This window comes from Onychostoma macrolepis, chromosome 03 (assembly GCF_012432095.1).
Source record: "Onychostoma macrolepis isolate SWU-2019 chromosome 03, ASM1243209v1, whole genome shotgun sequence".
NCBI lineage: Eukaryota > Metazoa > Chordata > Actinopteri > Cypriniformes > Cyprinidae > Onychostoma > Onychostoma macrolepis.
The window spans coordinates 13,626,569-13,650,949 of record NC_081157.1 but is presented as its reverse complement, the minus strand read 5'-3'; the positions used below and the strand labels follow the sequence as shown (position 1 = coordinate 13,650,949).

Below are 24,381 nucleotides of genomic sequence, written 5' to 3'. Positions count from 1 at the left end.
AGAAATTTTTGTTTATTGTCCCTCCCCAAATGTTAGACAAAATTTACGCCCCTGCAACTGACTTCCTTAAATACATAGTGGTAAATGTGTTTCTACGGTGGTTAAACAGAATGTATTGAGCCCATCTCTCAAAGTAAAACCACTTCTGACTAGCTTTTTGAGCGTCTTGTCTTTTACCTGAACTCTATTTTTTTGTAAATACATAAGTGCTATGAATACTTTCATATATCTCAGGATATTTCTTAAACTTCAGGTCTGCCTTAAAATGATCCAATCCAGTTTTAGTGACACCATGCCATTTTCTCAGACAAGCTTTTGCTTATTTCCTAGAAAGTAGCTACCGATAAACAAGATACACATTAGCGCACTGCAGATGCATATTTAATAGATAATGTACAGTCATACAACTTCTTCAACAGCTTTTCACTCAATTAATAATGAGTGACAGTGACATGATGGCGCCAGGATGTTTGCCGGCTTGCCACAGTCTGTCCTTGTCTTTTTTATTTTTATTTGTAATGTTTCTTGTTTGTTTTATCACGCGCTCTGTTTGCTCCCCTCTGGTATATGATCGCATGACGCTATTTAATATTCGATCGGCTATGTCCGATTGTTTATTTCGCGATCCCAGAGATGATTGGCATCTGCACTCGCATTATGTGCCAGTCGCATTGAGGAAAATGTGTTACTTGCCGGGATGTTTGTGCATGTGGAGAAAACGGCGAAGGAAGCGTGGGAAGCGTGCTGGAGTCCTTGTGAGATCGAAGAAGATCGGAAAGTTTCCAGTCATCGGACCAGCTGTTTCGATGGCGGAGGCCATGGTCGTGAACCTGAGATGTTCATACAATGTGCCTGTATTTCCGTCTTCGGCGTTGATGCCTCAGTCTTCACGGATGGCTTACGTAAGCCGACAGTCTGCAGATCGAGGGGTTAATCATCGGAATCTTCGCTCTTTACGTGAAGGAAGTCCGGTAACATTTTTGACTCTCTCTGCATTCCTCTACCAATAACACTCCCACTCCAGTGACAATGGCGTTGATTAACGCGAGATCTCTGGCAAATAAGACTTTTATTTTGAATGATCTTTTTCTTTCTCATGAAATTGATTTTTTATTTGTTACTGAGACTTGGCTTAATGCTGGTGAAATGACTTCTCTCTCTGAACTTTCTCCTCCTGGTTGCAGTTTTTTTAGTACCCCTAGGTCTGTTGGCCGTGGCGGGGGTCTTGCAGTTGTTTTTAAAGACAAGTTTAAGTGTAGACTTTCACCTTCTGCGTCCTTTTGCACTTTTGAATCTCAGTTAATTACACTGAATTCTTTTAAATCTGTGCTATGTGTTTTGATTTATAGACCCCCAAACTGTCATGGGGATTTTATACAGGAGTTTTCTGAATTTTTATCTGGTATTGTCCTTCTTTTGACAATATTCTAATTTTGGGAGATTTCAATATACATGTGTGCTGCCCTTCAAAGCCCCTGGTCAAAGAATTTTTAATTTATTAGAGTCATTTGATTTTTACAATGTGTTTCGGGTCCAACTCATGAACGTGGTCATTCGCTTGACCTTGTATTATCTCTGGGATTCTCTGTTGATAGCGTGAAGATTGTTGATACTGTTTTTTCTGACCATAAGACTGTTATTCTAAATTCTAACTTTCCTTGTGGTGCGCCGGGTAATACTGTTTCTGCCTCGGTTTCATCTCGCATACTCACTCCATGCACAGCTAGTAGTTTTCAGCTGCTTTTAATGTCTCTCCTTTTTCTTCATTGATCGAGTCACACTCTCCTGTATGGGTTTAGAAGAGTTGGTTGATCAGTTTAACTCTTCTTGTTCAGAGATTTTAGATGTTGTGGCCCCTGTCAAAGTCAGGGGGGGGGAAATAGTCAAAACACAGCCCTGGTTGAATAGTACTACCCGTGCTCTGAGGCAAGAGTGTAGGAGGGCTGAACGCAAATGGGTTAAAGATAAATTACAAGTCTCTTATGAGATTTTGAAGAACCGTTTGAACGAGTATCAAAGAGCTGTTAAATTGGCTAGATCAAATTATTTCTCTGCCATCATCTCTAGAAACTGTAATAATTCTAGAGTCCTTTTCTCTACTGTAAATGCTGTTCTTCATCCTTCTGCTACTCCTTCACTCACTCCTTCTAATGACATGTGTGAAGAGTTTTTAAACTTTTTTATTGGTAAGGTTGATGGAATAAGATCTCAGATTTCATTTGCTGGCAATGATTTTATTGCTTCTGTTGATCCTCCGAACCAATTGACCAGTTTTATGCCTGTTTCATTGCAGCAGCTTAATGATATAACTGCTCATATGAAGCCCACCAGGTCTCCTGGTGATGTGCTTCCTTCTTCTCTGTTTAAGAAGGTAATTGAGTCAATTGGCCCAAGTATTCTGTCCATAATGAATATTAGCTTGTCATCTGGTGTTGTTCCGGTTAGTTTTAAGCATGCGGTTATTCAGCCCCTTTTAAAAAAAAAAATGGCTTAGACCCCTTCGACATGAGTAGTTTTCGTCCAATTTCAAAATTGCCTTTTATTTCTAAGATACTGGAAAAAATTGTAAATGCACAGCTTAATGACTTTTTAATGAGGAATAACATCTCTGATAGATTCCAGTCAGGTTTTAGAGCTGGTCATAGTACAGAATCTGCTCTATTGAGGGTCTCAAATGATATCCTACGAGGTGTTGATTCTGGAAACCGTGTTGTCTTGCTTTTGTTAGATCTTACAGCGGCATTTGATACGGTTGACCATAACATTCTCATTAATCGTCTTAGGGATCAGGTTGGTATTCAGGGTTTAGCCCTGGAATGGTTCTCTTCCTATTTGAAGGATAGGACTTTTTCAGTCAGTTTAGGGGATTATTTTTCACAGGGCTCTATACTGGGACCAATTTTGTTTTCCCTTTATATGCTCCCTTTAGGTTCGATTTTTGAGAAATTTGGGATTCAGTATCATCTGTATGCAGATGATTCTCAAATTTATTTACCATTGAAACATAGGCTTACAAGTGCTATTCAGTCTCTTCATGCATGTTTGGCCGAAGTTAAGTGCTGGCTTGCGAATAACTTTCTCCAATTAAATGAGGATAAGACCGAGATGATTTTATTTGGAAATAAAGGGTGTGTGGATGATGACTGCCTGGGGTTGTTTCCCGGGAAAAAACTGTCTAGCGTGAGGAACCTTGGTGTCATTTTTGACTCCGAGCTTAAATTTGACCGGCAAATCAATGCTGTCGTTAAGAATAGTTTCTTCCATCTTAGATCAATATCTAAATTGAAATCTATCCTTTCTTTTGATGATATGGAGAAGGTTGTTCATGCCTTTGTGTCATCCCGTTTGGACTACTGTAATGTTTTGTATCTGGGTGTGAGTCAGGCTTCTCTCTCCCGTTTGCAGCTCGTTCAGAACTCAGCTGCCAGACTTTTAACGGGTACTAAGAAGAGAGAGCACATCACTCCGGTGTTAATGAAACTACATTGGTTACCCATACGTTACAGAATTCAATACAAAGCGTTGTTGTATGTTTTTAAGTCTCTGCATGGCCTAGCACCTGAGTATGTTACTGATTTAATCAGCCATTGTCAATCCAGTAGATCTCTGCGATCAAATGATCAATTGCGTCTCATGGTTCCGCGATCCCGCTTAAAATGTAAAGGTGATCTGGCTTTCTCTGTTGCAGCTCCTAGGCTCTGGAATAACCTTCCTTTGTCAGTAAAAACTTGTCATTCATTGGGTGTTTTTCAGAGTGCTCTTAAAACGTATTTGTTTTCTTTAGCATTTGACAATGCTTTGTAAGTTGTGTATGTCATATGTTGCATTGTTTTTATGTTTTTTGTTTTTATTTTCTCTTTTATACCCTCTGTTCAGCACTTTGGTTCCACTTGTGGTGTTGAAAGTGCTCTATAAATAAAGTTGAGTTGAGTTGAGTTGAGTTGAATTAATCTGTTTATTGTCTTATAAATCCATTCCAGTTTACAAAACAATCATCCTGGCAACAAGATGAACACTACAACAATTTTACAGCGGCCATTTTCAACACAGTCAATAAGATGCAAGATGGCAATAAATATTTTTCTTCAAACAGGAGTGTTCAAGTCCTGCTCCTGCAGAATCACCATCCTAAAGACTTCAGCTCCAACACACCTGCCTGCAAACTAGTAATAAATATTTCATATCATAAATCAAATATCAAAGACACAATATGACGATTCAGAAGCAAAAATGGACACCCCTGCTTTAAATGATAATCATTAGTTATGAAAGATTTGCATTGTTAAACCTGGGTCGTCCCAAAAAAAAAAAAAAATTAGATACATTTAAAAAAATCCTAGGACTGTATGAGAGGTAAAATACTCTTCTCACAGATCCATTGATAAGCATCATTACATTTAACATCATGCCACCCTAAAACACCAGGGATCTTTTTTAAATAAGTCACAGCACAGTTCTCTAAACGTCCTCCTTTTGGCTCTTTTATTTCTCCACTGGATGCCCAGAACCTGCAACAACAGATCAGCATTAGATGTTCAGTGCTGCTTTCTGTGTGATATGATACCTACTGTAAGAATCATTCATTACATAATAATCAGTTCAGTTCAGTGATTTCTCACCCAGAGGTCATTGTGCTGCCATCAACCCATCTCCATCTGCCCTCTTCATCAACATCAGTCACACCAATCCAGAATTCTCTTTTATCAGTAATTTTCATAACAAAATCCTAAACAGTTAAACCAATTACTTGTTTATATCATAAATCGACAATATACACATTTCATCTGACCATCTCTGACTTGTCAGCTAAACACCACAAACACAGAGAGAATCTTTCACTCACTTGTTCCTCTCTGTTGTTTATGATGATCAGATCTGCTCTTCTCTTTTTACAGTCTTGTCTGCTATCATTCCAGTTCTTTGTCTCATTGGACATGTAGTAAAAACTGAATTGATAGTAAATCCATCCATCTGTAAACAACAAGGTCAAGTATTTATTATCATTTACTCTTACCCACCTGTATCTTCTAGTAGATAGTTTACTCAATGACTGTACTGTATAGTGTACATCAGGCCTGGATTGGCTAATCGGGAGCACCGAGAGAATTCCCAGTGGGCCGGTCTGTTTTTTTGGCCGCGAGGGCCTGTGTTCTCATGCCACTGGGTTGAGCTATGCTGTTCCTAGGCTGCAGCCCCACTCTTTTTATTTATTATTTTCTCACAGCCTATATTATTATTTTCACCAGACCATATCAGTAACAAATTCTCAGTTGATAACTAATCATTCTTTTTGTGCAAATCATTGTTTTATTTTTTAAAGTAGGAGTTTGAGGAAGGCTTTAATGCCAAGCAGAATCCTCTGCCGGCTGCTCACGCTTCACAGTGAGCAGGACTCGCGCTAACTGCACCCTTATTGGTAGGGTTTCAAGGTACTGTTTTAAAATGGTTCCTATTTAACAAATATACATTTTTCAGTTGCCTTGGGTGAATTTACATCATCTTCGGCTCCTCTTACATGTGGGATTCCCCAAGTATCCATTTTGGGCCCTATTTTGTTCTCATTATATATCCTTCCAATTGGGTCTATTTAAAACAAAAACACGGCATATCATTTCACTGTTACGCTGATGACACACATATATATGCCAGTAAAGAAGGAAATTAGCTCACTAGGGCCTCTTCTTGCTTGTTTGAATGACCTGAAAACTTGGTTAGATGAGATTTTTTTGCATATGAATTAATCTAAAACAGAGATTATTGTGTTTGCACCCCCAAATACATATGGGTCCCTTAAGTTTGATTTAGGCCCTCTATCTATTCATGATAAATCCATGGTAAAAAATGTAGGGGTACTTTTTTATAAGTCATTGAAATTTGACAAACAGATCAATGCTGTTGTCAGATCAGGCTTTTTTCAATTAAGAACACTGACAAAGGTCAAGCCATTTTTGTCGTTTTATGATTTCGAGAGAGTGATGCGTGCATTTGTGTCTTCACATCTGGATTATTGCAATTCCCTGTATGTGGGGACTAATCAGTCCACTTTGTCTCGATTGCAAATTGTCCAGAATGCTGCTGCAAGATTGCTGACAGGCTCTCGGAAACGGGACCATATTACCCCTATTCTTTCTTCTCTACATTGGCTGCCAGTCCGTTATAGGATTGATTTTTAAGATTTTGTTGTTTGTTTTTAAATCTTTAAATGGTCTTGCACCACCATATTTTTCAGATTTATTACAATCATACTCACCATCCAGATCACTTTTTATACCGAACACAAAGGAAGATATTCTGAAGAATGTGGGAAACAGAGTAGTTCTGGGGCACCATTGACTTCCATAGTATGTTTTGTTCCTACTATGGAAATCAATGGTTACAAACTTTCTTCAAAATATCTTCCTTTGTGTTCGGCTGAACAAAGAAATTCATACAGGTTTGGAACTACTTGAGAGTGAGTAAATGATGACAGAATTTTCATTTTTGGGTGAACTATCCCTTTATGGTCATTGTACATTGAGTCCGAAATGTTCGCATGCGTTTTTTCCATTTTTTCATATTCGTCATACTTTCCTATCAAAATGCATGCTACGAATGCAAAAACACAGAAAATCGAACCTGATCCGGATTTTTTTTATGACGGATGAAAGTTTCGGAGGCAGTGTGTAAACGTGATTGACACAATGTGAGGTCGTATTTATTTTTTAACGTGTGAAAATTTCGGACTCAGTGTGCAATGGCCTTTAATCGTCCACTTTTTTATTTTACAAAATAAGTTTGAGCGAATGCGAAAAACTTATTGATCATGAGCCCAACACCCAGCATGGCAGGAAAACATTTAATCTACCTGAGGGAAGATGTATTTAATTGTAATTTAATGCTGTTAAATAGAGAGGGAAAAAACGCATTACAAAAACAAATAAAATACTTCTAGCATAGGCTATTCTCGAACTTGGACCTCATTATTGAAGTACAAATCCAAGCACTTTTTGGTCAGCCTGTCAGTGCTCAGGCGTATCGCACACTGCATCAAATTGGTCTGCATGGCTGTCGTCCCAGAAGGAAGCCTCTTCTATAGATGATGCACAAGAAAGCCCGCAAACAGTTTGCTGAAGACAAGCAGACTAAGGACATGGATTACTGGAACCTTGTCCTATGGTCTGATGAGACCAAGATAAACTTATTTGTTTCAGATGGTGTCAAGAGTGTGTGTCGGCAACCAGGTGAGGAGTACAAAGACAAGTGTGTCTTGCCTACAGTCAAGCATGGTGGTGTGATTGTCATAATCTGGGGCTGCATGAGTGCTGCCTGCACTGGGGAGCCACAGTTCATTGAGGGAACCATGAATGCCAACATGTACTTTTGAGGGGACAGTAAATTTACACTGTTATACAAGCTGTACACTCACTACTTTACATTGTAGCAAAGTGTCATTTCTTCAGTGTTGTCACATGAAAAGATATAATACAATATTTACAAAAATGAGAGGGGTGTACTCACTTCTGTGAGATACTGTAAATAGGTTAAGCAAAACAATTGTGATTTCTGAGAACATTTTAACTGCAGGCAGACTTAGGCCTACATTATGGTACAGTACAAATATTTGGAACGTCCCTTATTCTGTCCCTTATTTTCTTAAATAATAAACACTTACTTTCTACAAGAATAAACACTATTTTTTTAAAGAATAAGAAAAGGAATCACAATTTTCCTTTATTTTCCATTTCTGAAGTTAATTGGCAATGATGACGTAATTATCTTTTAACTCCCCTGACAACGGCACCTTGCTTAAAAAAAGAAAGAAAAGTCATTGTTGGAGATATGTGTGTAAAGGCGGCACTGAAAAGGCCAGTACAAAAAAAACTAAGTGGGCAGGTCTAAGGCATGAAACTCCAGGGCTGAAAATGAGTCCCACTCCGGCCCTGGTGTACACTAAAAGTTACTGAGACCACAACCCAAGTATATAGAATGAATAAACTTACCATCTTTACCAAGAATTGGAAGCTGATTTATTAGCTGGTCTCTCTTGTTCAACAGATTTGCATGTTTATCTCTTTCTTCTGTGAGGTTGGTGATGTTGGTTCGTAGATTGTCTCTTTCTTCTGTGAGGTTGGTGATGTTGGTTCGTAGATTGTCTCTTTCTTCTGTGAGGTTGGTGATGTTGGTTCGTAGATTGTCTCTTTCTTCTGTGAGGTTGGTGATGTTGGTTAGTAGCTGGTTTGTCTCTTGTGTGTAGTTTGTGTAGTTTGTGTTGTTTGTATGGATGTAGACACACAGCATTATGACTGCAGTCAGCAGAAGAACACACAGCAGAACAAAACACACTACAGCTGCTCTGGAGCTTCTGATCCTCTCTGAATCACTTCCTGATGATGACAGACATGAAGAAAAGTTTTTTTAATTTCTACATACAATATTGAAAGTGTAGTTGTATTTGTACCTGTGTGTTGTTTGTTTTCTCTTGTCTGTCCTTATCCCGTGTTCCATCAGTGTCTGTATTGCCATACACAGGTTGAGATGTTTTTGTTCGCTCAGCTATGTAAATGGTGGAAGCTGTCTTTGTGTGTTTCTACTTTGGCTCTCTGCTTTCTGAGATCTCAGTAGGGAAGGCCAATGTGGGGCAAAGTATGTCAAAGTACAAGAGCATATGACATCCTATTGGTTTCATACCAAGTAACGTGCACAATTATGTTTATGTGTCGTGGCCATTATATGATTAAATGTAGCAGCCAGGTTCAAATTAGCACCTGACTTATTCCAATGAACTTAAAAATGTAACTTAATAGGTGCTCAACATCTGTGTTGTTTATTTGAATGTTTGTTTATAATGGCTGCTTCTTTCAAATGCTATCTCCAGAGTCGCTGAGAATAGTAGAACGAAACTGTTCTGAGGTCAGTGCTGTCTGGTCTGCATCTGTGGCTCAATTTGTCGATAAATAGCAAACAATGGACTGTAGGGTTTTAACCTTTGTATCTTCAGGAACTGAATCTGATCTCTGTGAATTTTCAGAAGCCAGAGCAATGCAACTTCTCACACTCTGTGGCATTAGTTCATTGACCAACTTCCTGATTATGACAGAGAGGGTAGTAAATGAGCTTTCATTCTGTTGTTCTTTCTCATACAGTTCTCACGCAGTTATGAGGAAAATATATATCGTGATATAGCACCTTATACCATGACTTCCATGATTTTAACACAACATTAAAAATTTTAATATTTGTTTTCAGTAAACAATTTTCCATTATTTTCATAGATGAAATGTCTAAAGGTCATTGCTCACTGAATTTTGTGTGAAATTTTTGCACGTTAAAAAATAAATACGACTTCACGTTATGTCAATCACATTTACACACTGCCTCCGAAATTTTCGTCCGTCATAAAAAAATTTGTATTGGGTTCGTTTTTTTTTTTGCATTTTCCACTTCCGTGGAAAGCATTTTGAGAGGTGTTTTGACAGTTCAGAGCCACCGTACAAGCAAACGCCAAAATCCAGAATGGCGATTTTGGCAACAAAATAATCCTCAATGCTTGAAGACTCCATTTAGTAGGCTACTGTTTTGTGAATTTTTTTGCAACGGATTAATTCATACGCATCGGACTCAGTGTGCAAGGTTTCTGTGCGTGACAAATTTTTAGGATTATAAATACGAAAAAACACATACGAAAATTTCGGACTCAGTGTGCAATGACCTTAACTATGCAAAAAATAAAGTGAAATAAAAGTTTATGAATATGTGTTCAGCTTTATACAAACCCATGCATTAACTCTACAAAGAGAAATAAACTGATTTGGTATATAAAGCTACTACATGTGAAAATGTAGTGCAGTTTTGTCTTGATTTCTATATACCGTATTGTCCCGAATATAAGACGACCATGATAATAAGACGACCCCCCTTTTTCCAGATGTACCTTTTGGAAAAAGGCTTTTTGAAAACCAAATCTCTCTCTGTAAAACATTATTTTCAAATTGCATATTTTTCAAATTGCATATTTTTCCTATTTTAATTTTTGTTTTGAAAGTATGGTAAATACTGGTAAATTGTACCAACAATGACATTGAAAAATATACACTTTTTGGTATGCCATAAAACTAACAGGTAGCCCATCTGAATTATATAACATTTAGTCTATCCATCTCATAGTAGCCTACCAAAATTTTATTAACAGTAGAAGTGAAATCTTATTGTAGTCTTCAAATCTGGGTACTGTCTTATGTTTTAAAATCACTTACAGAGGAAGTTTGGTCCCATCAGGCTAACATGACAGTCACGACTCATGCGCTGTAAGCTTTTCTTTTTCTTTTGTTTTCACTCGCAAACTTTACAGCACACATTACATTACATATTTCATGGCACACTCGTTTTATGCGTTGTTGGCGCCACCTATTGTTGTGGGTGTATTATTGACATGTCAAAGTCTAGACCCCAAATATAAGACGACCGCATTTTTTCAGATGTATTATCAAGAAAAAAACATCGTCTTATATTCGGGTCAATAAGGTAGTTTTTATGTGTACAGGTATCACCTGTACATGGTCCATGTATATATTGCAGCATATTGAAAAATATTAGCACTAGTTTCCAGTAATATGGAAATGTACGGTGCCCGGGAGGGGCCGTCTTCGGTTCACTTAATTTTGTCGTGGCCACGAGATCATTTTGTCGAGGTAACGACATCCTTAAGTCGTGGCCACGAGATGTGAAGGCGTGGCCTCGACATGCTATGTTGAGGGAACGACATCCACTTCTCGTGGCCACGACTTCTTATGTTGAGGAAACGACATCCGGTTCTCGTGGCCACAAGTTTTATGTTGAAGGAACCGACCATCTTCTCATGCCATGCCTGTATTGTATTGTGATAAGCCATGGATCAACTCGGATCTTTTTAATTTTTTAAGGGAACGCAACATTGAAGAGGAAAAGACTGCTAAAATCAATCAAGACAAGGTAAATAGTTGTCATTTTTGTGTATGTAGAGCTTGACATCAACTTTTTTTGCTCATCAGCCACTGTAGCTTGTGTTTTTGTCAGTTAGCCACTCAGCATTTTCACAGGCCACAATTTTGTTTTTGTGAAATACGTTTTATATGATATGATCAGGTTCTGTGTGCTAAAATTTAAAATTGTTTTCCAATGCATTTTTTTCTATATAAGGGGCATTCGTTCTGAACTGTATATCTTTCATATCAAATTCTTAATTTTTTTTTTTAGAAATTTCAATCGTACTAATACAATGTGATAAGACTTTGCATTATTGACTGTGATCAGATCTGTCAAATTAAATCAGTATCAATAAAATCCATCTTTCCACTGCAGAGGAAACGGAAGCAGCTAAAGTACCATTTAGATGGATTTACAGAGACAATTTAAGCTGAAATCTAGCATGAATGCATACATTGGATAATAACAACTACACGTTATAGGCAGTTTTATATGTCTTCAATAGGAAAATATGAAATGTAAAAAAAAAAAAAAAAATGCAATGATACTTTTAAAATGAAAATGAACTGCCAGTAGGTGGTGCCAAGTGACTGTCTTCATGAATGAATCAGTCTTTATGAATAGGTCATTGAATCAATGACTCACCTGATTCGTTCAAAACACTGAATCGTTCAGTAAAAAGCTCGGCGATGCGAAACTTTTCTGCTGTGATCTTTGGATGGCGGATGTAAATAATATTTAAATTTGTTCAGTCATGCTGAGTCTCATATGTATGTTTTTAATGATTTCCGATTACATACTTTGTAGAATTGAAACACTTGAAATTGAAAAGATGTTCAGAAGAAGTGTATTCAAGTTGCCTTTGTGTAATTTGCATTTTAAATGTATATTTGAGTGATATTCTGAAAAGAGCAAAATCAGTGTAACATCAATGATAATCTAAAGGGAATCTGAACACAACATTAAAGTAACCAAATTTGATTACTTTTAGTTATTTGTTGACATCAAGGTCACATGTAAACATAGAGAAGAGAAAATCAGTATTATTATATTATTATATCTAAAAAAAACAGTTAAGAAAGAAAGAAAATTATATAGGGTCTATACCTACTTTAGTACCATAAAGATTTTGCTCATTAATTTATTTTTTCACTTATGATTTTGAGGTAAAATACAGCTATTTTTAAAATGACATTTCTGAATGCAAAACAAAAAATCAGAAAACTGCCATTACAATGGCAAATATTAATTTACTAAGCATTACATTACTGCCAACTGTAAAAATAAAAAATATTTTAGTGTACAGTTGAAGCACCCTGTTTTAAAAAAAAAAATCAGATTTTGAAATTGTATGACAAAATATACATTTTTAATTCTATTTAATTCTTTGTACACTGAATGTGTAATTTCAGATGGTGAATGTGTAATTTTTTGCAAAAAAACTTGAATTATTTCTTTCAACAGACTGATGCTTGTGTAATACCCTTGATGCCAGAGACAGAGCTAGCCAAGTATATTCCTTGTTATGGAGACAGAATGGCAACTGTGGCCTTTTGTCGAAGTAAACAGTGTTCCATTGAAAATACTGACAGGAAAAGTAACTTGTTTGAGATTAAGGAAACGAGTATGTACCCCAAGTGGCAAAGAAGAACATCGACAAGAGATTTAAAAAAAAATATGCTGGAAACACAAATGCCAAGAAGAAGTCTAAGCGTGTGGAACTGGACTGGATGAACTTCAATGCAAGAGACAATGACTTCAAACAAGTTCGGTCTGCAAAAGGTGGTGGAACAGACATGTCTCCATAGATGTGAATTCAATCATGAAAGATGTGCAGGAAATAGCAGAGGGTCTCTTTTTTTCCAAATGGTAAATCCAAACATCTAGATCTGAAAAGTTTAGACTTTGAGATTCGAGATTTCTCCCACAGAAGGATTGAATCAGAATGTACCGTTGGAGATTTGTATGAAGCAAGTAAAGTTAAAATTCTCTGACTTTATCTGTTTACAATGTGCATCAGTACACAGAAGTCTACAGAAAACTCTGTCACAAATCCTGAAGCAAATGTCATGTTGAATGAAAGTGCCCAAGATGACAACCAAGCTTCTAGCAGCTCTAGCATCAACAAATGTGAAACAGTTGACCTCACATTTTCAGAAGACTCTGAAGAGACCAGTTTCATGTTACATGATCCACTTTATATTATGGGCCAGCAAATATCAGTCATGCAGACTGATAATCTAATGGAGGTAGAGAACGGGGAGGACTGTTTATACTGAGTCAGGAAAGTGATTTAACTGCAGAAAATGTGAGCACATTGCAAGTACGGAGCCCAGAGGCATTCAACACCAATTCCACTTCACAAAATGTAGAAGAACAACTGATCACAGTTGGAAGAGACACCATTTGAGGCATCATTTGATAATGATTGGAACCTCCACAATTGGAGGAGGTTCACGTGAGTTTGGAAGCTCGGATGTTCCGAAGATGATTATTTTGGTGCGAAGAGGACAAGTTCTGTGTGATCTGATTCAAGCTTTCAATGACCCAGCAATAATGGGCAAAGAGATCAGTATTCGAATTAAACTCCCTAATGGGCAGATTGTACAAGGCATTGGATCAGATGTTTTTCGTGACTGCTTGACAGAATTCTGGGATGAATTCTATTACAGATGTGCTTTGGGTGCACAAATGTCGAGAGAATGTCGATGTGTCGAGAGAGCTTACAAATGCCTAGGCCACCGTCCCGGTTTCTTGCATAAAGTAGCCCGTCACAGGTGGAAGGTGGAAGGTGCAGCCACTTCTTCACCGTCCTCCTGATTATCCCGTCCAGGTTTCGGAGTACACTATTGCTAACCTTGCAGAGGTCAGCTTGGTAGAAAAGCCGTGGAATGGCGTACTGATTTAGAAGGGTTACCCTTTGGGAGGGTTTGAGTGGAGCTTTTCCGATATTCCGGCACCATCTGTCCAGAAACACCGCCAAGTCAGGCTTAACAATCCCTGCCCAGGGATTGATTTTGACGCCCAGGTATTTCATTGTTTCCTCAATGCTTTTTAACTGCAGGGCCTTGCCCCCCAGAACCCATGGGTGCAGTCATTGACCGAGAAAGAGCCGCTGCAGGGCCTGACATAGAAGCCGTGACACTTCTTTGGTTGGACTCGGAGGCCGGTGTTCTGGCAAAACTCCTCGAGGAGTACCAGGTTATGGGCCATATCCCTCCACGACCCCTCAACCAGCAACAGGTCATCTGCAAAAGCCAGGGACGTCACTTGATGGACCTTCCACGTTGTACCCCTTACCGAAGCGTTCGAGACTATGGATGAGGGGATCCAAGGCCAGGTTCAAAAGCAGGGGAGACATTGGGTCTCCCTGCTTAACACCTACCCTCACTTTTATATCGGGGGTACACTGACCTCGCGCACCCGAGGTCAGAAGACAGCGTTCACATCATCCAAACGAACCGAACTCTGACATCAGTCGAACCCAGGTGCACACCAAAAGTGCTAGTATGAAAGCACCATTGGACTGAAAATGAATTTCCATTGTTGGAACAGGTTTGAACATCTTACTATGTTTAGGGTGATTAAATGTGCTTCTCATCATTATATATATATAATTCAAATTAAATGTAATCTTGAAAAATTATTTTCTTTTCTGGAAGTTTAAGGTTTTGAGTGATTACTGAAATTTGTGAAGTTACACAGCAGATATGGGACATTTGAAAAAAAGAGATTTGTTCATTAAGTGTAATGTACTCTTGGGATTGCTAGACAACACATTATTACATTTAAAACAAATAGGTGTGATAGTGCCTCTACTAAAATATCCTGTGAAAAAAGAAAAACATTTCAGGACCAAATGATACTGCTCTTAGGTAACAGCTCATAAGAGTTGCAAAAAGTATTTTGTAGTGCTAATGCCATACAGAACAATACAGTTTAATCAGGGCATTCAATTTAAGAAGAATGTAATGTAAACAAAATACCTTTAACATAGTCTTTATACAAATTCCCTAAGTCATTGTGAGATTTCATTTCTGAAAGTTCTTTATTTATTTATTTGTCCCCCGCACCCCACCCCCGAGAGCTTTGATTTAAGTTTGCTACTGATTGCTGCTAAAATAGCATAAACTTGTCTTTACACAATGAAACAAGATCGATTTTTGTATAAAATTAATTTAACATTTACGATCACGCACACATGCTGATTCTTGTGTGATTTATAGCCTATCATATAAAGATAAAAAATAAAAACTCACACAGGGATGTTTTTCCTTTCATTATTTGAATTACATAGGAATTACTGCATTCTAATAGGCTTCATTATGCAATGAATGCTTTTGGACTCTCAAAACGTGTAAATTAGAACAGGGTGATCATTTCTGAGTTACTGATGAGTCCCACTGCGGAGACTGTAAAAGGTATTTTGCCGCATAAAGATCATATTAATAAAGATAATTGATTGCAAAAGATTTGATTAATGTTTGTTAAAGGGGTCATATGATGCGATTTCAAGTTTTCCTTTCTCTTTGGAGCTTTACAAGCTGATTGTGCATAGATAAGATCCCTGAAGTTGCAAAGACTAAAGTCTCAAAACCAAAGAGATATTCTTTATCAAAGTTGAGACTCTGCCACGCCCCTAAAACGGCTCATTAAAACACGCCCCCACATGTCTACGTCACGATGTGGAAATATTTGCATAATGCCGTCCAAATTTTCATGCAAAGAAAGAAGGCGTGGTTTCAGTAACCGCAGTAGTGTTGATGCAGCTGTGTCAGGGAGACGCTGTGTGTTTCTGTGCGAAAGCAAAAGCACTTTATTTGGCCTTCCGAAAGTAGATGCATTGAGATTACTTACAACAGAACAGCACAACCCAGATGTTATCACAGCGCATTTTATGGACAACCGTTTCGTGAACCTAGGAGAGGAGGTAATTCTGACTTTGCTATGACAATCTGGCGCTTCTGAATCAGCGACTGCAATTATATTATTTTAATAGTTTAAGTATTTGCTATTGACTGTTCAAATGCGGAGTTTTGCGCGACGTGTGTATGTGTGTGCTCGCGTGTGTGAGAGAGGGAGACACGGTAACACAACCAGCTTGTGTGCAAATACATACGAGCTTCATCACTGTGTCTGTCACGCGACTCTGTTCCCCTCTCGGGCTTGAACTGATGGTAAAACTAAGGACATTATTAACTGTCTTTACATTTATTTTGAAAGCTAAATCTCGTGATTATGGAAAGGGGCATTACATTTCCGACTCGTGCTTGTGGTGTTCAGCCAATCACAATGCACTGCGTCAGCTGGCCAATCAGAGCAGACTGCACTTGTCGGAAGGATGAACTTTGTCGAAAACGAAGCGTTTGAGAAAGGCAGGGCATAGAGGAACTACAATAAATGTACAGTATTTGAAAAAATAATGTGTTTTTTGAACATTAAATCATGTCAGCATATTGTATTCTGTTACACCAAATACACAAAATAATGATCTTTAAAAAAGCATCATATGACCCCTTTAATCAATCAAAAGATAAATCATGGGGACTGACAAATGTAAATATAGGATTAATTGCGAGTTCATGCGTCATTTAAAAATGACATTTAGCTTACCTGAATAATGTTTTTTCGAAAGCACAGCTGCAACAAAGCTTTATCCAGAAAACCTCCAGAAAGCTCTCCAAAAAACTGTATCCAGAATTCAATCCCTTCTTTGCGCATCTGTCCACCAACTTTAGATTCTTTGGTTTGCTGAACTGAGACCAGTGACGCAGCTGGGGGGCCCTACTCGCTCATCACCATTGTTTCGTCTGAAGAACATCTGGATGTCACGCATGATCACATTCTCTGTTCCCAGGTCGCATCTCACAATTTGTGGACATCCCCCAGTTTGCATTACACTCTCCATGAAGTAACCAGCAATAACTTGAGGGTTGCTGTTTGTGTGTGCTACCTTAAGCCAGATGATTCGACAAGAAAATCCGTCTATGCACCTGTTCATGCAGATTCCATATGGTGTCAGTTTATCATACGAATCTACATGCCAAATGTAATTGGGAACTTAGTCGCCATCGATGACGTAGTAATACACTTTCTGGATCCAGCTCTTTCAAAATTATTCAAACATCCTCTTTTCGTACACTATACCATTTTCCAGGCATTTTTGATGCATCCAGCGGTATCCGGGACCGTTGAACTGGTCAATTCATCATTGACCGTTCAACTGGTCAATGATGAATTTGAGGACTTAATTCAAGCAAATTTCTGACGGCAAAGTCAAGAATGCGCTTTAGTCTCTTGCATTAAAACATGGGTACGTTGTGAAAAGTGAAAAGCACCTATGTCTTTATATGACATTCCTAATTCAAAGTAAAACGTTATTATATCAATCATCTCCATCTTTACATCTCATCTCTGCCGTTGTTACCATACGTATGGTTATGGTCAGTGTGTTCGTTAAATTAAAAAAGTTGTTCCTTCAACATAAGATTTGTGGCCACGAGAACCGACTTCACATCTCGTGGCCACGACATAATATGATGTTCCCACGAGTTAATTTGCTATGGCCATGACAAAATTAAGTGAACCGAAGACGTCCCCTCCCAGGCACCGTAGAAATTTATTATTTAATACATCACATTATAATTTCCAGTATAATCCCATATATTTTAGTTTTGTAAGGGGCGCTTCAGATGTGTTTAAGGTTGTCAGTATACATTTCAGTTATAAATATGTAATTCATTCTAGATATCAGATTTATGGCCTTACTGAGTGTGTTCATTCATGAGGAACATAGAACAGGTTCATGACATAAGCAAACAATTAGTTATTGTCTGTAACTTTAACTTTTAAAGTCCTATAATAGCATCAGAAGAACACACAGCAGCACCAAACACATAGGAGCTGCTCTGGAGCTTCTGATCTTCACACAATCACTTCCTGGACACCACAGACATGATGTTAAATGACTGAACATGTGCAAACTGGAACATTTAATCAAAGAAATGAATGTGATTACCTGTACGCTGAAGTGGTTGATGTATCTTTGTCTCTGTCCTGAAGTCATGATCTCTCACATGATCTACACTCTCATAGATATCCACCGTCATCTCCATTCCCTCAGTCTCTGTCCCGAAGGCATTGTCATAAATATCATCAGACACACTGTTTGTCGTGGTGCCTGAAACTATAGTGGACATTTATCAAGTGCACTCATTCAATCCCACAAAGCAATACAATAACTAGTGTACAACCAATACTGAATGAATGATTTGATGATTCACTCTTAAAGACTGTATTCATTGTATCGACTAATTTTAAAATGCTCTTCATCTTATCACACACAAAATATTAAAACCCAAAATGTATGTATTGAAATGATACTTTTTTGAAGCAAGTTTGTTAAATGCTGTCCTTCCGCTAAAAAATAGTTCCTGACAGCAACAGTAAACAGCAAGAGAATGTTCCGAACCTGCCTCTCGTCTAATGGAGCTTAAATAAAAACAGAGCTCTTATCATCCGCTCTCATTGATTTTTTAAACACCGTATATGATATTTTCTCACACACATACATCTGCCTATCTCTCAGCTTGAGAAAACTTCTGTTTTGCGTCTTTTAATTTTAAAACAGACCGATTCGCGGCACAGCGCGAGTTTGCAAGCGTCATTACAGTGTAAACTGATGGACACACAGAATCATACCTGAAACAGAAAACTAACAAATTCAGTAATATTCCCTCCTCACTTCGGAAACTGCAGTCTTTCACTCAGACGCGCGCTGCACACACATCAACAACACATCTCCGCATGAGAAGCGTTTATTTAGACGGGCGGGTTCTCAAAATTAAAGATGAAAGATGCAACATAACGCCAGCAGGGGTCACTCATGCTTCATTAAATAAATAACAGACAGTTAATTCTGCCGAAATGCATAATACATTAAACAGTTTTGATGCTATTGATTGTTTATGTTGCTAATGGTGTTGCTCAGTGATACATAGAATGGTTTGGTGAAGCGGTCATAGCCGTGCTGTATCGTGAATAAAACACAGCTGCCGACCAATCAGAATCGAGGAATGGAACTAACCATTTTATAAATATATTTATACCATGGTTTGCATCATCCCTTAAATATGTACAGGGTACAACGGGGCTAAAGGCACCCCGGGGGAAAAGGTGCCTTTGATTATTTTCATCTAACCAACTAGATGGCACAGAAACGTGGCATAGCACTTTCCAAAACTTCCGCTTTTCAAGATGCGCGTGTATATTTGTCTGATCTTTGATATGATCACACGCAGCAGTGCGAAGTTGATTCTGTGCTTACTTGATCTAATATTTGATGGTTTTTAAAATGTTGTAGATTTAAGTAGCAAATGAGAATCGCTAAAATTAATGCATATATTTTGAGACAAAGGTCTTCTTTATGATTTTCAGTTTTGTTTAAGATAATTAAAGCAACAGTTTTTAAATAACGAAAGAATATGTAAATATGTATGGTATTTGGGGTAAAAAGCACCCCTGCTGTTGGGGCTAAAGGCGCACAGTAATTAACATGATAATTAATATCAGATTTATGGCCTTACTGAGTGTGTTCATTCATGAGGAACACTGAAGTTTGTGACATACGCAAACAATTAGTTATTGTCTGTAACTTTAGTTTTAAAGTCCTATAATAGCATCAGAAGAACACACAGCAGCACCAAACACATTGGAGCTGCTCTGGAGCTTCTGATCTTCCTGAACACCACAGACATGATGTTAAATGACTGAACATGTGCAAACTGGAACATTTAATCAAAGAAATGAATGTGATTACCTGTACGCTGAAGTGGTTGGTGTATCTTTGTCCTGAAGTCATGATCTCTCACATGATCTACACTCTCATAGATATCCACCGTCATCTCCATTCTCTCAGTCTCTGTCCCGAAGGCATCGTCATAAATATCATCAGACATTTTTGCTCTTTAACCGTCTTACATTAAACTATTTGGTTCCTTGTTTCTGTATAGATGTGTTTAAGTAGTCAGTGCTTATCTTCTTTTAACATCAGCGGGGGAAAAAATGTTTGGTCAATGTGTGAAAAAAACTAAAAGGTGTCATCAGACACTAAAGTTTAGAACCATCCATAAACATGTATAAAAATGACTAGTGATTTTTAGAAATATATTCATTTTAATCTATAATTATTATAAAAACCATTTGTCTCACTTTACCACTATATTGTGGGTGTTTGTGTGTGTAAATTTAATATCTTATAATATCAAAACTTGTATATAGTATCGATAGTAACACTGAAGAATTTGAAGGACGTTCATAAGCATTTCTCTACAGGTCATCACCACCATAAATGACCGAACTGTTCTCATTTGCTTAATGTTTAGAAGAAAACACAGCAGCTTCAAACACACTGTTTGTAGTGGTGCCTGAAACTATAGTGGACATTATCAAGTGCACTCATTCAATCCCACAAAGCAATGCAATAACTAGTGTACAACCAATACTGAATGAATGATTTGATGATTCACTCTTAAAGACTGTATTCATTGTATCGACTAATTTTAAAATGCTCTTCATCTAATCACACTGCTGCTGTTCTGAAGAGCTGTGGCATTAGTTCCTTGGAACTTCCTGTTGATGACAGACATGGTGGTAAATGAGCTTTCATACTGTTATTCTTCCTCGTACTGTATATGAATGTAAAAATAGTAAGGCAGTCTGGGGTTTTGTTACAGAGGAGGCTCCAGTACCGCCTCCCTCGCACCACCAGAAGGAGCCATTCCCTGAATATTAACCATTTCCATTCGGACTCCAATTCCCATCATCCTCATACCTGGGACTGAATGATCATCCACACCTGCACCTCATTTACACACACACACACACACACACACATTTAAGCCACTCACACACACAGACTCTTTGCGAAGTCTTGATTTGCTCTGGCTGTCATTTCTGAGCGATATACCCATGTTTGATTTCTGTGTACTTGACCTTGGACTGTTTCCTGTTTTTCTGATTGTTCTCTGCCTGCCCCGACCTCGGATTGTTTCATCTGGACTCTGTTTGCTAGCCGCATGCCCTGTTCTTCCACCTGGTATTTGACTCTGTCTCTGTCTAGCCCCTGCTGTTCTGCTTTGCCGGCATTTGACCCTGTATTGTCTGACTATTCTAAATAAAAGCTGCAAATGGATCCAAATGCTTCTGACTCGTCACAACAGGTTTAGCGTAGTGTGTGTGTGTGTGTGTGTGTGTGTGTATATATATATATATATAAGTATTCAGACAGACCATGGTATAAATATAAAAATTATATATATATAATTTTTATATTTATACCATGGTTTGTCTGAATACTTAATTCTGATTGGCTGGCAGGTATGCATCGTTTAATGCACAGGTAGTTCCAAGTCAGTTTAATCACCGTTCAATATTAGTGTGCTGCATTAATTGATGCACACAAACACACACACAGAGAGAGGTTGAAGGCTGGAGATTCCAGGGGTGTATTCCAGAAAGCATGGTTAACTTACCGTCAGATAAACCCTGAACTTTCGGTTGATTAACCCCAAACCTTGCTTACTCGAGGTATGTGGTTCCAAAAACACATCCGGGAGTAAGTTCACTCAACTCAGAGTATGTTCCTGGTTAAGACTCAAGACATTCTCAACAGAGTGACGAATCGATGAGTCACTATGGAAACGGACGGTAAGAATAAGCGCGCCATATTGCTTCTTTCTTCTTCTTCTGTTCAAAGGTCATGTAGGCCTTATGCTTAGTGCATATCACCACCTAATTGATGGTTTTGCAATCATTTTTATTTTTTTACCCTTTAATCTTTAATCCTTGAGAATAAGAATTATATTGTTTGTTTGATGCTAATTATATATTAAGTCATATCAGATATGTATTTTTATTATAGAAATACATTATAGACAATGCCGATCCATGTGTGAGATGATAATATAAAATTTAATAAATATATATATATTATATAAATATATTATATATATAAATTATATATATATAGGCTAATATAATAAATTAAACATTACCTTGTCATAATAGTCTTTTATAATTTATACAGATAACTGTTATATATGCCAATAAAATATAATAACCATATTAGAGCAATATATAGGCTAACCTTATTTATTAGCGCTTTATCATTAAAATAGCATACACCTCTCTCTCTCTCTCTCTATATATATATATATACAGTGGGGCAAAAAAGTATTTAGTCAGCCACCAATTGTGCAAGTTCTCCCACTTAAAAAGATGAGAGAGGCCTGTAATTTTCATCATAGGTATACCTCAACTATGAGAGACAAAATGAGAAAAAAAAATCCAGAAAATCACATTGTAGGATTTTTAAAGAATTAACTGGTAAATTCCTCGGTAAAATAAGTATTTGATCACCTACAAACAAGCAAGATTTCTGGCTCTCACAGACCTGTAACTTCTTCTTTAAGAGGCTCCTCTGTCCTCCACTCGTTACCTGTATTAATGGCATCTGTTTGAACTCGTTATCAGTATAAAAGACACCTGTCCACAACCTCAAACAGTCCAACTCCAAACTCCACCATGGCCAAGACCAAAGAGCTGTAAAAGGACACCAGAAACAAAATTGTAGACCTGCACCAGGCTGGGAAGACTGAATCTGCAATAGGTAAGCAGCTTGGTGTGAAGAAACCAACTGTGGGAGCAATTATTAGAAAATGGAAGACATACAAGACCACTGATAATCCCCCTCGATCTGGGGCTCCACGCAAGATCTCACCCCGTGGGGTCAAAATGATCACAAGAACTGTGAGCAAAAATCCCAGAACCACACGGGGGGACCTAGTGAATGACCTGCAGAGAGCTGGGACCAAAGTAACAAAGGCCTCAAATCCTGCAGTGCCAGACGTGTCCCCCTGCTTAAGCCAGTACATGTCCGGCCCGTCTGAAGTTTGCTAGAGAGCATTTTGATGATCCAGAAGAGGATTGGGAGAATGTCATATGGTCAGATGAAACCAAAATAGAACTTTTTGGTAAAAACTCAACTTGTGTTTGGAGGAGAAAGAATGCTGAGTTGCATCCAAAGATCACCATACCTACTGTGAAGCATGGGGGTGGAAACATCATGCTTTGGGGCTGTTTTTCTGCAAAGGGACCAGGACGACTGATCCGTGTAAACGAAAGAATGAATGGGGCCATGTATCGTGAGATTTTGAGTGAACACCTCCTTCCATCAGCAAGGGCATTGAAGATGAAACGTGGCTGGGTCTTTCAGCATGACAATGATCCCAAACACACCGCCCGGGCAACGAAGGAGTGGCTTCGTAAGAAGCATTTCAAGGTCCTGGAGTGGCCTAGCCAGTCTCCAGATCTCAACCCCATCGAAAATCTTTGGAGTCTGTGTTGCCCAGCGACAGCCCCAAAACATTACTGCTCTAGAGGAGATCTGCATGGAGGAATGGGCCAAAATACCAGCAACAGTGTGTGAAAACCTTGTGAAGACTTACAGAAAACGTTTGACCTCAGTCATTGCCAACAAAGGGTATATAACAAAGTATTGAGATGAAATTTTGTTATTGACCAAATACTTATTTTCCACCATAATTTGCAAATAAATTCTTTAAAAATCCTACAATGTGATTTTCTGGATTTTTTTTTCTTCTCATTTTGTCTCTCATAGTTGAGGTATACCTATGATGAAAATTACAGGCCTCTCTCATCTTTTTAAGTGGGAGAACTTGCACAATTGGTGGCTGACTAAATACTTTTTTGCCCCACTGTATATATATATATATATATATATATAGTAAGCTATATACACTGTTAGACATTTCTGTAATTTCCACAGTTATTTACTGTATATCACCCAGTGTAATACTGCAAATTCCCTTTGCAGTAAATAACTGTAATACCCTTTGCATCATGGGAATTTTCTGTGACGTCAGACCCCACATACAGAGACTTACTGTATTTTTTAAAATTGCTGTATACTACTGTAACGGTCTCTTTGGCGCCATTATACTGAGGTCGTTTTATTTTAAGTCCCTCTAGAGTAGATTATGTCTTGATAATAAGCAAAATATGTTTGCTGCGTAAATCAGATGGACTGAGATGCAGCGATAACTACTTGGACAGACTTATTAAAAATGCAAATTCATTCTCTGCCAGCAGGAGGCGCTTTAAAGCAGGAGAACTAGAGGTTTCCCCGGAAACGGCTGTTGGGCTTTACGTTACACAATTGAATTAAGTTGCAGAATTAAAATTGTTTTTAACAAGCAACGCTTATCTTATATTAACATTAGGTTAACTAATGTGAAATTTAGTTCAGGTGTAGTTAACGTTGGCCATAGCCTGAGAAAATAAAATCGTATGTTAGCTAGGTTAAACTAGTTTTATGGCTAGCTGCCTTTCTAGTTTTAGAATTAGTTTGTTATAGTTTTT

General features: G+C 38.0%; 1 protein-coding gene across 1 annotated transcript; it reads right to left on the bottom strand.

The window, feature by feature from the left end:
- Positions 1-3,030: 3,030 nt before the first annotated feature.
- LOC131537207 (C-type lectin domain family 17, member A-like) lies at positions 3,031-21,148 on the bottom strand. The gene is made up of 5 exons (XM_058770509.1): positions 17,960-21,148; positions 7,980-8,363; positions 4,844-4,971; positions 4,620-4,726; positions 3,031-4,508 (listed from the first exon to the last, which is right to left on the bottom strand). Exons 1-5 carry the CDS (start codon positions 18,138-18,140, stop codon positions 4,337-4,339), a joined length of 972 nt encoding a protein of 323 aa, XP_058626492.1. The 5' UTR covers positions 18,141-21,148; the 3' UTR covers positions 3,031-4,336.
- Between the last annotated feature and the right edge of the window lie 3,233 nt (positions 21,149-24,381).

Coding starts and splice junctions, on each gene's coding strand:
- LOC131537207 (XM_058770509.1), bottom strand. CDS start 18,140: ATGTCCACTATAGTTTCAGGCACCACGACAAACAGTGTGTCTGATGAT. Junction 8,364..17,959: donor TCAACCACTTCAGCGTACAG/GTAATCACATTC, acceptor TGTCATCATCAG/GAAGTGATTCAGAGAGGATC. Junction 4,509..4,619: donor GGCAGCACAATGACCTCTGG/GTGAGAAATCAC, acceptor CTGTTGTTGCAG/GTTCTGGGCATCCAGTGGAG.